The sequence below is a fragment of the Panulirus ornatus genome, chromosome 16, assembly GCF_036320965.1.
Source record: "Panulirus ornatus isolate Po-2019 chromosome 16, ASM3632096v1, whole genome shotgun sequence".
Taxonomy (NCBI): Eukaryota; Metazoa; Arthropoda; class Malacostraca; order Decapoda; family Palinuridae; genus Panulirus; species Panulirus ornatus.
Genome location: NC_092239.1, coordinates 44,881,684 through 44,899,251, shown reverse-complemented (window position 1 = coordinate 44,899,251; position 17,568 = coordinate 44,881,684). Strand labels below are relative to the sequence as shown.

The following is a 17,568-nucleotide window of genomic DNA, read 5'->3' as shown; positions in this document are numbered from 1 at the left end:
CAAACCACCTCACACCACACATTGTCCTCAAACATCTCATTTCCAGCACATCCATCCTCCTGCGCACAACTCTATCCATAGTCCACGCCTCGCAACCATACAACATTGTTGGAACCACTATTCCTTCAAACATACCCATTTTTGCTTTCCGAGATAATGTTCTCGACTTCCACACATTTTTCAAGGCTCCCAAAATTTTCGCCCCCTCCCCCACCCTATGATCCACTTCCGCTTCCATGGTTCCATCCGCTGACAGATCCACTCCCAGATATCTAAAACACTTCACTTCCTCCAGTTTTTCTCCATTCAAACTCACCTCCCAATTGACTTGACCCTCAACCCTACTGTACCTAATAACCTTGCTCTTATTCACATTTACTCTTAACTTTCTTCTTCCACACTTTACCAAACTCAGTCACCAGCTTCTGCAGTTTCTCACATGAATCAGCCACCAGCGCTGTATCATCAGCGAACAACAACTGACTCACTTCCCAAGCTCTCTCATCCCCAACAGACTTCATACTTGCCCCTCTTTCCAGGACTCTTGCATTTACCTCCCTAACAACCCCATCCATAAACAAATTAAACAACCATGGAGACATCACACACCCCTGCCGCAAACCTACATTCACTGAGAACCAATCACTTTCCTCTCTTCCTACACGTACACATGCCTTACATCCTCGATAAAAACTTTTCACTGCTTCTAACAACTTGCCTCCCACACCATATATTCTTAATACCTTCCACAGAGCATCTCTATCAACTCTATCATATGCCTTCTCCAGATCCATAAATGCTACATACAAATCCATTTGCTTTTCTAAGTATTTCTCACATACATTCTTCAAGGCAAACACCTGATCCACACATCCTCTACCACTTCTGAAACCGCACTGCTCTTCCCCAATCTGATGCTCTGTACATGCCTTCACCCTCTCAATCAATACCCTCCCATATAATTTACCAGGAATACTCAACAAACTTATACCTCTGTAATTTGAGCACTCACTCTTATCCCCTTTGCCTTTGTACAATGGCACTATGCACGCATTCCGCCAATCCTCAGGCACCTCACCGTGAGTCATACATACATTAAATAACCTTACCAACCAGTCAACAATACAGTCACCCCCTTTTTTAATAAATTCCACTGCAATACCATCCAAACCTGCTGCCTTGCCGGCTTTCATCTTCCGCAAAGCTTTTACTACCTCTTCTCTGTTTACCAAATCATTTTCCCTAACCCTCTCACTTTGCACACCACCTCGTCCAAAACACCCTATATCTGCCACTCTGTCATCAGACACATTCAACAAACCTTCAAAATACTCATTCCATCTCCTTCTCACATCACCACTACTTGTTATCACCTCCCCATTTACGCCCTTCACTGAAGTTCCCATTTGCTCCCTTGTCTTACGCACCCTATTTACCTCCTTCCAGAACATCTTTTTATTCTCCCTAAAATTTACTGATAGTCTCTCACCCCAACTCTCATTTGCCCTTTTTTTCACCTCTTGCACCTTTCTCTTGACCTCCAGTCTCTTTCTTTTATACTTCTCCCACTCAATTTCATTTTTTCCCTGCAAAAATCGTCCAAATGCCTCTCTCTTCTCTTTCACTAATACTCTTACTTCTTCATCCCACCACTCACTACCCTTTCTAAACAGCCCACCTCCCACTCTTCTCATGCCACAAGCATCTTTTGCGCAATCCATCACTGATTCCCTAAATACATCCCATTCCTCCCCCACTCCCCTTACTTCCATTGTTCTCACCTTTTTCCATTCTGTACACAGTCTCTCCTGGTACTTCCCCACACAGGTCTCCTTCCCAAGCTCACTTACTCTCACCACCTTCTTCACCCCAACATTCACTCCTCTTTTCTGAAAACCCATACTAATCTTCACCTTAGCCTCCACAAGATAATGATCAGACATCCCTCCAGTTGCACCTCTCAGCACATTAACATCCAAAAGTCTCTCTTTCACACGCCTGTCAATTAACACGTAATCCAATAACGCTCTCTGGCCATCTCTCCTACTTACATAAGTATACTTATGTATATCTCGCTTTTTAAACCAGGTATTCCCAATCATCAGTCCTTTTTCAGCACATAAATCTACAAGCTCTTCACCAAAACAAGCTCTTCACCATACAAGCTCTTCACCAACAATCTTATACCTCTGTAATTTGAGCACTCACTCTTATCCCCTTTGCCTTTGTACAAAGGCACTATGCAAGCATACCGCCAATCCTCAGGCACCTCACCATAAGTCATACATACATTAAATAACCTTACCAATACACATATATATATATATATATATATATATATATATATATATATATATATATATATATATATATATATATATATATAAACATATACGTAGACATTGAAGCTTATTGATACAGTGGTTAAATTGATGAGAACTACTATTGACGTTTGTGTAAATAAATTAAATATTTCCTTTTTCCATAGCCAGAGGTTGAACCATTATGTGACATTCATTTTTTCATTTCATTTCAAGCTAGAAGTTTCAGTTTTCTAAATTGTTTCTTACATTTTTCACATGTATATATATGTATGTGTGTGTGTGTGTGTATGTGTGCGTGTGTGTGTGTATGTGTGTGTCTGTGTATATATATATGTATATTATCCCTGGGGATAGGGGTGAAAGAATACTTCCCACGCATTCCTCGCGTGTCGTAGAAAGCGACTAGAGGGGACGGGAGCGGGGGGCCAGAAATCCTCCCCTCCTTGTATTTTTTTAACTTTCTAAAATGGGAAACAGAAGGAGTCACGCGGGGAGTGCTCATCCTCCTCGAAGGCTCAGATTGGGGTGCCTAAATGTGTGTGGATGTAACCAAGATGTGAAAAAAGGAGAGATAGGTAGTATGTTTGAGGAAAGGAACCTGGATGTTTTGGCTCTGAGTGAAACGAAGCTCAAGGGTAAAGGGGAAGAGGGGTTTGGGAATGTCTTGGGAGTAAAGTCAGGGGTTAGTGAGAGGACAAGAGCAAGGGAAGGAGTAGCAGTACTCCTGAAACAGGAGTTGTGGAAGTATGTGATAGAATGTAAGAAAGTAAATTCTCGATTAATATGGGTAAAACTGAAAGTTGATGGAGAGAGATGGGTGATTATTGGTGCATATGCACCTGGGCATGAGAAGAAAGATCATGAGAGGCAAGTGTTTTGGGAGCAGCTGAATGAGTGTGTTAGTGGTTTTGATGCACGAGACCGGGTTATAGTGTTGGGTGATTTGAATGCAAAGGTGAGTAATGTGGCAGTTGAGGGAATAATTGGTATACATGGGGTGTTCAGTGTTGTAAATGGAAATGGTGAAGAGATTGTAGATTTATGTGCTGAAAAAGGACTGATGATTGGGAATACCTGGTTTAAAAAGCGAGATATACATAAGTATACTTATGTAAGTAGGAGAGATGGCCAGAGAGCGTTATTGGATTACGTGTTAATTGACAGGCGCGCGAAAGAGAGACTTTTGGATGTTAATGTGCTGAGAGGTGCAACTGGAGGGATGTCTGATCATTATCTTGTGGAGGCTAAGGTGAAGATTTGTATGGGTTTCCAGAAAAGAAGAGTGAATGTTGGGGTGAAGAGGGTGGTGAGAGTAAGTGAGCTTGGGAAGGAGACTTGTGTGAGGAATTACCAGGAGAGACTGAGTACAGAATGGAAAAAGGTGAGAACAATGGAAGTAAGGGGAGTGGGGGAGGAATGGGATGTATTTAGGGAATTAGTGATGGATTGCGCAAAAGATGCTTGTGGCATGAGAAGAGTGGGAGGTGGGTTGATTAGAAAGGGTAGTGAGTGGTGGGATGAAGAAGTAAGAGTATTAGTGAAAGAGAAGAGAGAGGCATTTGGACGATTTTTGCAGGGAAAAAATGAAATTGTGTGGGAGACGTATAAAAGAAAGAGACAGGAGGTCAAGAGAAAGGTGCAAGAGGTGAAAAAAAGGGCAAATGAGAGTTGGGGTGAGAGAGTATCATTAAATTTTAGGGAGAATAAAAAGATGATCTGGAAGGAGGTAAATAAAGTGCGTAAGACAAGGGAGCAAATGGGAACTTCAGTGAAGGGCGCAAATGGGGAGGTGATAACAAGTAGTGGTGATGTGAGAAGGAGATGGAGTGAGTATTTTGAAGGTTTGTTGAATGTGTTTGATGATAGAGTGGCAGATATAGGGTGTTTTGGTCGAGGTGGTGTGCAAAGTGCGAGGGTTAGGGAAAATGATTTGGTAAACAGAGAAGAGGTAGTAAAAGCTTTGCGGAAGATGAAAGCCGGCAAGGCAGCAGGTTTGGATGGTATTGCAGTGGAATTTATTAAAAAAGGGGGTGACTGTATTGTTGACTGGTTGGTAAGGTTATTTAATGTATGTATGACTCATGGTGAGGTGCCTGAGGATTGGCGGAATGCGTGCATAGTGCCATTGTACAAAGGCAAAGGGGATAAGAGTGATTGCTCAGATTACAGAGGTATAAGTTTGTTGAGTATTCCTGGCAAATTGTATGGGAGGGTATTGATTGAGAGGGTGAAGACATGTACAGAGCATCAAATTGGGGAAGAGCAGTGTGGTTTCAGAAGTGGTAGAGGATGTGTGGATCAGGTGTTTGCTTTGAAGAATGTATGTGAGAAATGCTTAGAAAAGCAAATGGATTTGTATGTAGCATTTATGGATCTGGAGAAGGCATATGATAGAGTTGATAGAGATGCTCTGTGGAAGGTATTAAGAATATATGGTGTGGGAGGCAAGTTGTTAGAAGCAGTGAAAAGTTTTTATCGAGGATGTAAGGCATGTGTACGTGTAGGAAGAGAGGAAAGTGATTGGTTCTCAGTGAATGTAGGTTTGCGGCAGGGGTGTGTGATGTCTCCATGGTTGTTTAATTTGTTTATGGATGGGGTTGTTAGGGAGGTGAATGCAAGAGTTTTGGAAAGAGGGGCAAGTATGAAGTCTGTTGGGGATGAGAGAGCTTGGGAAGTGAGTCAGTTGTTGTTCGCTGATGATACAGCGCTGGTGGCTGATTCATGTGAGAAACTGCAGAAGCTGGTGACTGAGTTTGGTAAAGTGTGTGAAAGAAGAAAGTTAAGAGTAAATGTGAATAAGAGCAAGGTTATTAGGTACAGTAGGGTTGAGGGTCAAGTCAATTGGGAGGTGAGTTTGAATGGAGAAAAACTGGAGGAAGTGAAGTGTTTTAGATATCTGGGAGTGGATCTGGCAGCGGATGGAAACATGGAAGCGGAAGTGGATCATAGGGTGGGGGAGGGGGCGAAAATTCTGGGAGCCTTGAAGAATGTGTGGAAGTCGAGAACATTATCTCGGAAAGCAAAAATGGGTATGTTTGAAGGAATAGTGGTTCCAACAATGTTGTATGGTTGCGAGGCGTGGACTATGGATAGAGTTGTGCGCAGGAGGATGGATGTGCTAGAAATGAGATGTTTGAGGACAATGTGTGGTGTGAGGTGGTTTGATCGAGTAAGTAACGTAAGGGTAAGAGAGATGTGTGGAAATAAAAAGAGCGTGGTTGAGAGAGCAGAAGAGGGTGTTTTGAAATGGTTTGGTCACATGGAGAGAATGAGTGAGGAAAGATTGACCAAGAGGATGTATGTGTCGGAGGTGGAGGGAACGAGGAGAAGAGGGAGACCAAATTGGAGGTGGAAAGATGGAGTGAAAAAGATTTTGTGTGATCGGGGCCTGAACATGCAGGAGGGTGAAAGGAGGGCAAGGAATAGAGTGAATTGGAGCGATGTGGTATACCGGGGTTGACGTGCTGTCAGTGGATTGAATCAAGGCATGTGAAGCGTCTGGGGTAAACCATGGAAAGTTGTGTAGGTATGTATATTTGCGTGTGTGGACGTATGTACATACATGTGTATGGGGGTGGGTTGGGCCATTGCTTTCGTCTGTTTCCTTGCGCTACCTCGCAAACGCGGGAGACAGCGACAAAAAAAAAAAATATATATATATATATATATATATATATATATATATATATATATATATATATATATATATATATATATATATATATACATATATATATATATATAAATATATATATATATATATATATATATATATATATATATATATATATATATATATATATATATATATATATATATATATATATATATATATATACATAGTTAAACTGCAATAAACATTTCTATAATATGTTCTAATTGTTGATGATTGGATATCAAGGATATCATTCTAAGTGACAAAGGAACTCACTGTCAGGGAGCAGGACGTTAGCCGTAGCCTGGATCACACCCAGAATGAGGAACGTCTCCAAGTACATCACCGTTATCTCTGCTGGCTGACCTCTGACGTCTGATATAAAAGACAATGGATGAATTCAATTGTATCTCATTTAGAATCTTGTGAAAAAAAGAAAAAAAACTAATGATGGTAAGACACTTGTTTTTGCTGTAATTCATTTTTTTAATTGCCCTGCTATAATAAGAACTGTCAATATTTCTATATGCTATGAATCCTGCACTTAAAATTTGTCGATTGTATCCTATGGCAATGAAAGGGACATCCAAATATTTTCATCATTGTTCCCTTTATTGCTATATATGTATTGACTTATCAAAACACATCAACCAAAATTTCTGGGGAGACCCGTAGTGACTCCAGTGGGCTCTGTAGCATATATTTTCAAAATGTTTAGTCACTTTATCAAACCCATTGTTTGGTAATATATCAAACTCTAAGAACATGAACAATGTACATTTATTGAATAAGCTTAGTTCTATCGAAGATGGTTTTGATATCTCATCTTTGTTCACAAATGTTCAAATTGCAGACTTCTAAAGATATCTGGTTGATATGCTGGATAATCTTGATCCATCTATTTCAAATTCTGCGTTTATTGAATTGATAAGATAGTGTGTAAAAGATTGTGTATTTCAATTCAACGGAGAATATTATGCTAAGAAATTTGGCATGGCAATAGGTAGCCCTCTTTCACCAGTATTAAGCAATATTTCCATGGAATTCTTTGAAATAAAGTAACTAAAGGATATCTTTCCCTTTTGAGGCAAATTGGTTTCGGTATGTTGATGAAGCTCTTTGTGTTCGGCCAACAAATGAATATTTACAGGCATTCCTCCCATTACTAAACAATTTAGTACCTTATATCAAGTTTACTGTGAAAGTGAAAAATAATTGCATGTCACCATTTTTAGATTCGATTATCCATAGGGCTAGAAACATGTTTATGCTTAGCATATACAGAAAATCCACAAATGTTTTCTTATATTCATTATTCCTCAACTCAACATGAGAGAGATAACCTATTATCATTCCAGTTGATATTCCTTGGGTCATTAAGTGCGGAATTCATTGATGATGGGTTGACAAGATAAATTCTATTGCATTCAAGATACAGTATCCTAGGTCTTTCCTTTATAAATCTCTTAAGTTGGTAAAGAAATTATTTTTTAGAGTTAACAACAAACCTTCCCTTGACACTAAGAATCTTTTAGTGAAATTTTATGTTACTTTCCCAGGTTCGGTAAATTCTTAAATGTAAATGTTGCCTTTAGCAAAAACAACATTATAAGTAATATCTTAATATGTAAAAATATATGACCTTTGTATTGTTTGGTGAAATGATTATTCAGCTATTAACTGTTACGCCTTTACCACGAGAAATATCATTAAATCATCGATATTCTAATAAAAAAAGCATTATACCATTAATATCAATGAAGGTCTATGCAAAATGGATAACTTTGTCGTACGCAAAATTTACAAAGGCTTACGTTTTCTGTCAACATAACTAAAATTCATGACAGGCATGAAGCAAAACTATAAAAACCAGCTCGAAAACCACCAATTGGTAGCACATGTTGACCAATAACGCTTCAGCTAAGGCCTCTTCCTGGACTATCAACTGACTGTCCTAAATTATATATATCGTTCTTATATCTCCCCTAATGCTGTGATCATCAGAGAAAGATGTGGAGTAATAAAAAGAGAGTTGTTGAGATAGAAGAAGAGGCTGTATCGAAATGGTTTGGTCATATGGAGAGAATGAGCGAGGAAAGATTGACAAAGAGGATATATATGTCAGAGGTAAAGGGAATGAGAAGTGGGAGACCAAATTGGAGGTGGAGGGATGGAGAGAAAAAGATGTTAAGCGATCGGGGCCTGAACATGCATGAGGGTGAAAAACGTGCAAGGAATAGAGTGAATTGGAACGATGTGGTATACTGGGGTCGACGTGCTGTCAGTGGATTGAACCAGGGCATGGGAAGCGTCTAGGGTAAACCATGGAAAGTTTTGTGGGGCCTGGATGTGGAAAGGGAGCTGTGGTTTCGGTGCATTATACATGACAACTAGAGACTGAGTGTGAACGAATGTAGCTTTTGCTATCTTTTCCTGGCGCTATATATGAGACGAAAGATCATGAGAGGCAAGATTTTTGGAAGCAGATGAGTTAGTGTCTTAGTAGTTTGATGCACGAGACCTGGTTATAGTGATGTGTGATGTGAATACAAAGGTGAGTTATGTGGCAGTTGAGGGAAAGATTGGTGTACATGGGGGCTCAGAGTTGTAAATCGAAATGGTGAAGAACTTGTAGATTTGTGTGCTGAAAAAGGACCTGTGATTGGGAATAACTGGTTTAAAAAGAGAGATATACATATGAATACGTATATAAGTAGGAGAGATGGCCAGAGAGCGTTAATGTATTACATTAATTGATAGGCGCGCGAAAGAGAGACTTTTGGATGTGCTAAGAGGTGCAACTGAAGAGATGTCTCATGATTATCTTGTGTAGGCGAAGGGGAAGATTTGTAGAGGCTTTCAGAGAATGTTGAGAATGTTGGGGTGAAGAAAGTGGTGAGAGTTAGTGACCTTGGGAAGGAGACTAGTGTGAGGAAGTACCAGGAGACACTGAGGGCAGAATGGAAAAAGGTGAGAGTAAAGGACGTAAGAGGAGTGGAAGAGGAATGGGATGTATTTACGAAAGCAGTGATGGCTTGCGCAAGAGATTCTTATGGCATGAGAAGCATGGGAGATGAGCAGATTAGAAAGGGTAGTGAGTGGTTGGATGAAGAAGTAAGATTATTAGTGAAAGAGAAAAGAGAGGTATTTGGTCGAGTTTTGCACGGAAATAGTAGAAATAATTAGGAGATGTATAAAAGAGAGAGGCAGAAGGACAAGAGAAAGATGCATGAGGTGTAAAAGAGGAAAAAGATGCATGAGATGTAAAAGAGGACAAATGAGAGTTGGGGTGAGAGAGTATCATTAAATTTTAGGGGAATAAAAAGATGCTTTAGAAGGAGGTAAATAAAGTGCATAAGACAAAAGAATAAATGGGAACATCGGTGAAGGGGGCTAATGGGGAGGTAATAAAAATTAATGGTGATGTAAGAAGGATATGGAGTGAGTATTTTGAATGTTTGTCGAGTGTGTTAGATGATAGAGTGGCAGATAGAGGGTGGTTTGGTCGAGGTGGTGTGCGAAGTGAGAGGGTTAGGGAGAATAATTTGGTAAACAAAGAAGAGGAAGTTAATGCTTTGCGGAAGATGAAAGCCAGCAAGGCATTGGGTTTGGATGGTATTGTAGTGGAATTTATCAAAAAAGGGGGTGACTGGTTGGTAAAGGTATCTAATCCATATATGACTAATGCTGAGGTGCCTGAGGATTGGCGGAATGCATGTATAGTGCCAATGTTCAAAGGCAAACAGGATAAAAGTGAGTGCTCAAATTACAGAGGTATAAATTTGTTAAGTATTGCTGGAAAATTATGTGGGAGGGTATTGATTGAGAGGGTGAAGGCATATACAGAGCATCAGATTGGGGAAAAGCACTGTGGTTTCAGAAGTGGTAGAGGATGTGTGGATAAGGTGTTCGCTTTGATAAATGTATGTGGGAAATACTTAGAAAAGCAAATGCATTTGTATGTTGCATTTATCGATCTAGAGAAGGCATTATGATAGAGTTGATAGAGATGCTCTGTGGAAGGTATTAAGAATACATGGTGTGGGAAGCAAGTTGCTAGAAGCAGTGAAAATTTCTCCTTTCGTTGCTGCTTTCTCCAAATCGCTAATCAAGGCTCACCACCTGAAGTTACGATTTGAATTCCTTAGGAAATGCCTTGATGAACAAGTGATGCCAAGATCTGTCCTACCTCAACGTTTGTTGCAGCTGTCTGGTCGACCATTTGACCAATTTCAAAATATTACCTTAAAGAAAAATATTGAATTAAAGAAACTTGAAATGGAGGAGGCTTTTCGCATTTCAAGGGAGAAGAAACGTGCCTTTCAAATGACAATACCGACACACTGGAAGAACCGGATGTTGGACTATTGCTATGATGAATTAAGGAAAGAACGCATTAGGCTACAAGTTTCACTAAATCGTAAGTTGGACCATCTTATTGAAAACAGCGACTGGACCAAGAACACTAACCCATCTTTTGTGGTAAACCTGTCTAATAAACAACTAGATAAAGATTCCTTGTGTGCATTAGGCTATGGTTTAAGTTTTGTGTGCTCTAACAGAGAAGCCAGCTGTGTTGATGTCATAAAGTCTTTTTGTAATTTAGAAAAATACAGTAATTTAAGTAATGATGATATTAATATTTGCAAGGGTTTAGTGTATGCCAGTTTGTCAAATCCAGTGGAAGCTAATTGCCCTAAAAGATTCATAAGAGCTATCAACACCTTAAAAAACAGACAAGGATATATATATTACTAAAGCAGATAAGGCTAACACTGTTGTGATTTTAGACAAAAGTAACTATTTATCTAAAATGAATGATCTAAATGATAACACAACATATTCTAAACTTAGTAAAAATCCCTTAGAAGCAGTTAATTCTCACTTCAATAAAGAAATGAAGTTGTTGTTGAAAGGTAACATTTCTCTTATCAAAAATTTGTTATCTTTGTCCCCGTCATTGCCATATATGTATGGACTTATCAAAACACATAAACAAAATTTTCCAGCAAGACCTATAGTGAGTTCAGTAAGCTCCATCACATATAAATTATCAAAATGGTTAGTTTCCTTATTAAGCCCTTTAGTGGTTAAGGTATCAAATTCTAATAGCATGAACAATGTAGATTTAGTCAACAAGCCAAACAATATCAATATTAATTTTGATTTCAAACTAGTTAGCTTTGATGTTTCCTCACTTTTCACTAAACTTCCAGTTGATGACCTTTTAGAATATTTATTTGATGTCTTGGATGATATCCATTTGCCTGTTTCAAAGTCTGATTTGTTTGAACTGATAAAATTGTGTATAAAAGACTGTGTATTTCAATTTAATGGAGGTTATTATGCTAAAAAATTTGGTATGGCAATGGGTAACCCTCTTTCATCTGTACTAAGTAATATCTATATGGAATTTTTTGAAACAAAATTACTAAAGGATATCTTACCTTCTAATGCAATTTGGTTTAGGTATGTAGATGATGTTCTTTATGTTTGGCCAACAAATGTAAATTTACAAATATTTCTCCCCTTACTTAACAATTTAGTACCTTCCATCAAATTTACTGTAGAAAATGAAAATAATGGTATGTTACCATTTGTAGATTGCATGATCCATACACAAGGAAACAAGTTTAAGTGTAGCATATACGGAAAACCCACCAATGTATGCTCATATATCCATTTTTACTCATCTCAACATGACAGATATAAATTATCATCATTTCAATCTATGTTCCTAAGGGCATTACGTATTTGCAGTCCAGACTTTATTGATGATGAGTTTGAGAAGATGTATTCTATTGGATCTAAGTTAAAGTACCCTAGATCTTTCATTGATAAATCCCTTAAGTTAGCAAAGAAATCATTTTATAGAGTTGAGCCCAAACCTCCCATTGACTCCAAGAATCTTTTAGTTCTCCCTTTTAATAATAATTTCACTTTGCTTCCCATATTGCTTAAATCTTTTAACGTAAATGTTGCCTTTAGCAATAATAATATTATAAAGAATATCTTAATCAGGAATTCACCAGAAAATTCTCTTGGTTGCATCTATAATGTTCCTTGTGGAAACTGTGATAAATTTTATGTTGGTCAGACTGGTAAGGATCTTTCTGTTAGACTTAAGCAACATAAACATAGTATAAGAACGAGACAAGACTCAAATGCCTTGTTTAATCATGTTAAAAACTATGATCATTGTATTGACTGGAGTAACGCCATCTCAGTTGTTAACTCTAACTCTATTACCAAGAGAAATATCATTGAATCTTCTATCATTAAACACACAAAGAATTATAATCTTAATACTAGTGATGGTCTGTACATATTAGATAACTTTATTGTTGATAAGATTTGTAAAATGATAAGTTTATGAACGCTCTTTGTATGTTTTGGACAATCACATGTTTACCAAATGGCGTCCTAGCTTCGTCTCTTAGATGTATATCAACTGACTGTTATATTTCTCTCTTGTGTCTACCCTGATGATGTGATTATTACACAAAAGTGCACTTGGGAACTTTTCGTGTTTCATTTTCCCCGTGGACTCATAGGAATATCTTGATCACGCGCAAAATTGTGATCCTTTCCAATATATATATGAATATATATATATATATATATATATATATATATATATATATATATATATATATATATATATATATATATATATATATATGTATATATATATATATATATATATATATATATATATATATATATATATATATATATATATATATATATTATTTTTTATTTTGCTTTGTCGCTGTCTCCTACGTTTGCGAGGTAGCGCAAGGAAACAGACGAAAGAAATGGCCCAACCCACCCCCATACACATGTATATACATACACGTCCATACACGCAAATACACATTCCTATACATCTCAATGTACACATATATATACACACACAGACGCATATATATGCACACAATTCACACTGCCTGCCTTTATTCATTCCCATCGCCATCTCGCCACATATCGTATACCATCCCCCTCCCCCCTAATGTGTGCGATGTAGCGCTAGGAAAAGACAACAAATGCCCCATTCTTTCACACTCAGTCTCTAGCTGTCATGCAATAATGCCCGAAACCACAGCTACCTTTCCACATCCAGGCCCCACAGAACTTTCCATGGTTTACCCCAGACGCTTCACATGCCCTGATTCAATCCACTGACAGCACGTCAACCCCGGTATACCACATCGCTCTAATTCACTCTATTCCTTGAACTCCTTTCACCCTCCTGCATGTTCAGGTTCCGATCACTCAAAATCTTTTTCACTTCATCTTTCCACATCCAATTTGGTCTCCCACTTCTCCTCTTTCCCTCCACCTCCGACACATATATCCTCTTAGTCAATCTTTCCTCACTCATTCTTTCCATGTGCCCAAACCATTTCAAAACACCCTCTACTGCTCTCTTAACCACGCTCTTTTTATTTCCACACATCTCTCTTACCCTTACATTACTTACTCGATTAAACCACCTCACACCACACATTGTCATCAAACATCTCATTTCCAGCACATCCATCCTCCTGCGCACAACTCTATCCATAGCCCACGCCTCGCAACCATACAGCATTGTTGGAACCACTATTCCTTCAAACATACCCATTTTTGCTTTCCGAAATAATGTTCTCGACTTCCACACATTCTTCAAGGCTCCCAGGATTTTCGCCCCCTCCCCCACCCTATGATTCACTTCCGCTTCCATGGTTCCATCCGCTGCCAGATGCACTCCCAGATATCTAAAACACTTTACTTCCTCCAGTTTTTCTCCATTCAAACTTACCTCCCAATGGATTTGACCCTCAACCCTACTGTACCTAATAACCTTGCTCTTATTTACATTTACACTTAAGTTTCTTCTTTCACACACTTTACCAAACTCAGTCACCAGCTTCTGCAGTTTCTCACATAAATCAGCCACCAGCGCTGTATCATCAGCGAACAACAACTGACTCACTTCCAAAGCTCTCTCATCCACAACAGACTTCATACTTGCCCCTCTTTCCAAAACTCTTGCATTCACCTCCCTAACAACCCCATCCATAAAGAAATTAAACACCCATGGAGACATCACATATATATATATATATATATATATATATATATATATATATATATATATATATATATATATATATATATATATATATATATATATATATTTTCTTCTTTTTCTTTTTATTTTGCTTTGTCGCTGTCTCCAGCGTTTGCGAGGTAGCGCAAGGAAACAGACAAAAGAAATGGCCCAACCCACCCCCTTACACATGTATATACATACACGTCCACACACGCAAATACACATTCCTATACATCTCAATGTACACATATATATACACACACAGACACATATATATATACCAATGCACACAATTCACACTGCCTGCCTTTATTCATTCCCATCGCCATCTCGTCACACATGGAATACCATCCCCCCCCCCTCATGTGTGCGAGGTAGCGCTAGGAAAAGACAACAAAGGCCACATTCTTTCACACTCATTCTCTAGCTGTCATGCAATAATGCCCGAAACCACAGCTCCCTTTCCACATCCAGGCCCCACACAACTTTCCATGGTTTTTCCCCAGACGCTTCACATGCCCTGATTCAATCCACTGTCAGCACGTCAACCCCTGTATACCACATCGATCCAATTCACTCTATTCCTTGCCCGCCTTTCACCCTAATGCATGTTCAGGCCCCGATCACTCAAAATCTTTTTCACTCTATCTTTCCACCTCCAATTTGGTCTCCCACTTCTCCTCGTTCCCTCCACCTCTGACACATATATCCTCTTGGTCAATCTTTCCTCACTCACTCTCTCCATGTGCCCAAACCATTTCAAAACACCCTCTTCTGCTCTCTCAACCACGCTCTTTTTATTTCCACACATCTCTCTTACCCTTACGTTACCTACTCGATCAAACCACCTCACACCACACATTGTCCTCAAACATCTCATTTCCAGCACATCCATCCTCCTGCGCACAACTCTATCCATAGCCCACGCCTCGCAACCATACAACATTGTTGGAACCACTATTCCTTCAAACATACCCATTTTTGCTTTCCGAGATAATGTTCTCGACTTCCACACATTCTTCAAGGCCCCCAGAATTTTCGCCCCCTCCCCCACCCTATGATCCACTTCCGCTTCCATGGTTCCATCCGCTGCCAGATTCACTCCCAGATATCTAAAACACTTCACTTCCTCCAGTTTTTCTCCATTCAAACTCACCTCCCAATTGACTTGACCCTCAACCCTACTGTACCTAATAACCTTGCTCTTATTCACATTTACTCTTAACTTTCTTCTTCCACACACTTTACCAAACTCAGTCACCAGCTTCTGCAGTTTCTCACATGAATCAGCCACCAGCGCTGTATCATCAACGAACAACAACTGACTCACTTCCCAAGCTCTCTCATCCCCAACAGACTTCATACTTGCCCCTCTTTCCAAAACTCTTGCATTCACCTCCCTAACAACCCAATCCATAAACAAATTAAACAACCATGGAGACATCACACACCCCTGCCGCAAACCTACATTCACTGAGAACCAATCACTTTCCTCTCTTCCTACACGTACACATGCCTTACATCCTCGATAAAAACTTTTCACTGCTTCTAACAACTTGCCTCCCACACCATATATTCTTAATACCTCCCACAGAGCATCTATATATATATATATATATATATATATATATATATATATATATATATATATATATATATATATATATATATATATATATATATATATGTATTATCCCTGGGGATAGGGGAGAGAGAATACTTCCCACGTATTCCCTGCGTGTCGTAGAAGGCGTCTAAAAGGGAGGGAGCGGGGGGCTGGAAATCCTCCCCTCTTGTTTTTTTTCTTAACTTTCCAAGAGACGAAACAGAGAAGGGGGCCAGGTGAGGATATATATATATATATATATATATATATATATATATATATATATATATATATATATATATATATATATATATATATATATATATATATATATATATATATATATATTAATAGTACTTTATCGCTGTCTCTTGCGTTAGCGAGGTAGCGCAATGAAACACACAAAAGAATGGCCAAACCCACCCACATACACATATATATACATATCCCTGGGGATAGGGGAGAAACATTACTTCCCATGCATTCCTCACGTGTCGTAGAAGGCGACTATAGGGGAAGGGAGCGGGGGGCCAGAAACCCTCCCCTCCTTGTGTTTTAACTTTCTAAAAGTGGAAACAGAAGAAGGAGTCACGCGGGGAGTGCTCATCCTCCTCGAAGGCTCAGATTTGGGTGTCTAAATGTGTCTGGATGTAACCAAGATGAGAAAAAAGGAGAGATAGGTAGCATGTTTGAGGAAAGGAACCTGGATGTTTTGGCTCTGAGTGAAACGAAGCTCAAGGGTAAAGGGGAAGAGTGGTTTGGGAATGTCTTGGGAGTAAAGTCAGAGGTTAGTGAGAGGACAAGAGCAAGGGAAGGAGTAGCACTACTCCTGAAACAGGAGTTGTGGAAGAATGTGATAGAGTGTAAGAAAGTAAATTCTAGACTGATATGGGTAAAACTGAAAGTTGATGGAGAGAGAAGGGTGATTATTGGTGCATATGCACCTGGGCATGAAAAGAAAGATCATGAGAGGCATGTGTTTTGGGAGCAGCTAAATGAGTGTGTTAGTGGTTTTGATGCACAAGACCGGGTTATAGTGATGGGTGATTTGAATGCAAAGGTGAGTAATGTGGCAGTAATGTGGGAATAATTTGTATACATGGGGTGTTCAGTGTTGTAAATGGAAATGGTGAAGAGGTTGTAGATTTGCATGCTGAAAAAGTACTAGTGATTGGGAATACCTTGTTTAAAAAGCGAGATATACGTATGTAAGTAGGAGAGATGGCCAGAAAGCGTTATTGGATTACGAGTTAATTGATATGCGCGCGAAAGAGAGACTTTTGGATGTTAATGTGTTGAGAGGTGCAACTGGAGGGATGTCTGTGGAGGCGAAGGTGAAGATTTTTAGGGGTTTTCAGAAAAGAAGAGAAAATGTTTGGGTTAAGAGAGTGGTGAGAGTAAGTGAGCTTGGGAAGGAGACTTGTGTGAGGAAGTACCAGGAGAGACTGAGTACAGAATGGAAAAAGGTGAGAACAAAGGAGGTAAGGGGGGTGGGGGAGGAATGGGATGTATTTAGGGAAGCAGTGATAGCTTGCGCAAAAGATGCTTGTGGCATGAGAAGCATGTGAGATGGGTTGATTAGAAAGCGTAGTGAGTGGTGGGATGAAGAAGCAAGATTGATAGTGAGAGAGAAGAGAGAGGCATTTGGACGATTTTTGCAGGGAAAAAATGCAAGTGAGTGGAAGATGTATAAAAGAAAGAAGCAGGAGGTCAAGAGAAAGGTGCAAGAGGTGAAAAAGAGGGCAAATGACGGTTGGGGTGAGAGAGTGTCATTAAATTTTAGGGAGAATAAAGACATGTTCTGGAAGGAGATAAATAAAGTGCGTAAGACTAGGGAGCAAAAGAAAACTTCAGTCAAGGGGGCTAATGGGGAGGTGATAACTAG

General features: G+C 39.1%; 1 protein-coding gene across 1 annotated transcript in view; it reads right to left on the bottom strand.

Moving 5' to 3' along the window:
* LOC139754284 (glutamate receptor-like) overlaps positions 1-6,350 on the bottom strand; it is a 98,106-nt gene extending 91,756 nt beyond the window's left edge. Inside the window, exon 1 of the mRNA XM_071671666.1 lies at positions 6,256-6,350. Within this exon, the coding sequence (XP_071527767.1) occupies positions 6,256-6,322 (67 nt within the window). The 5' untranslated portion in view covers positions 6,323-6,350. The remainder of the gene's footprint in view (positions 1-6,255) is intronic.
* Positions 6,351-17,568: the final 11,218 nt, after the last annotated feature.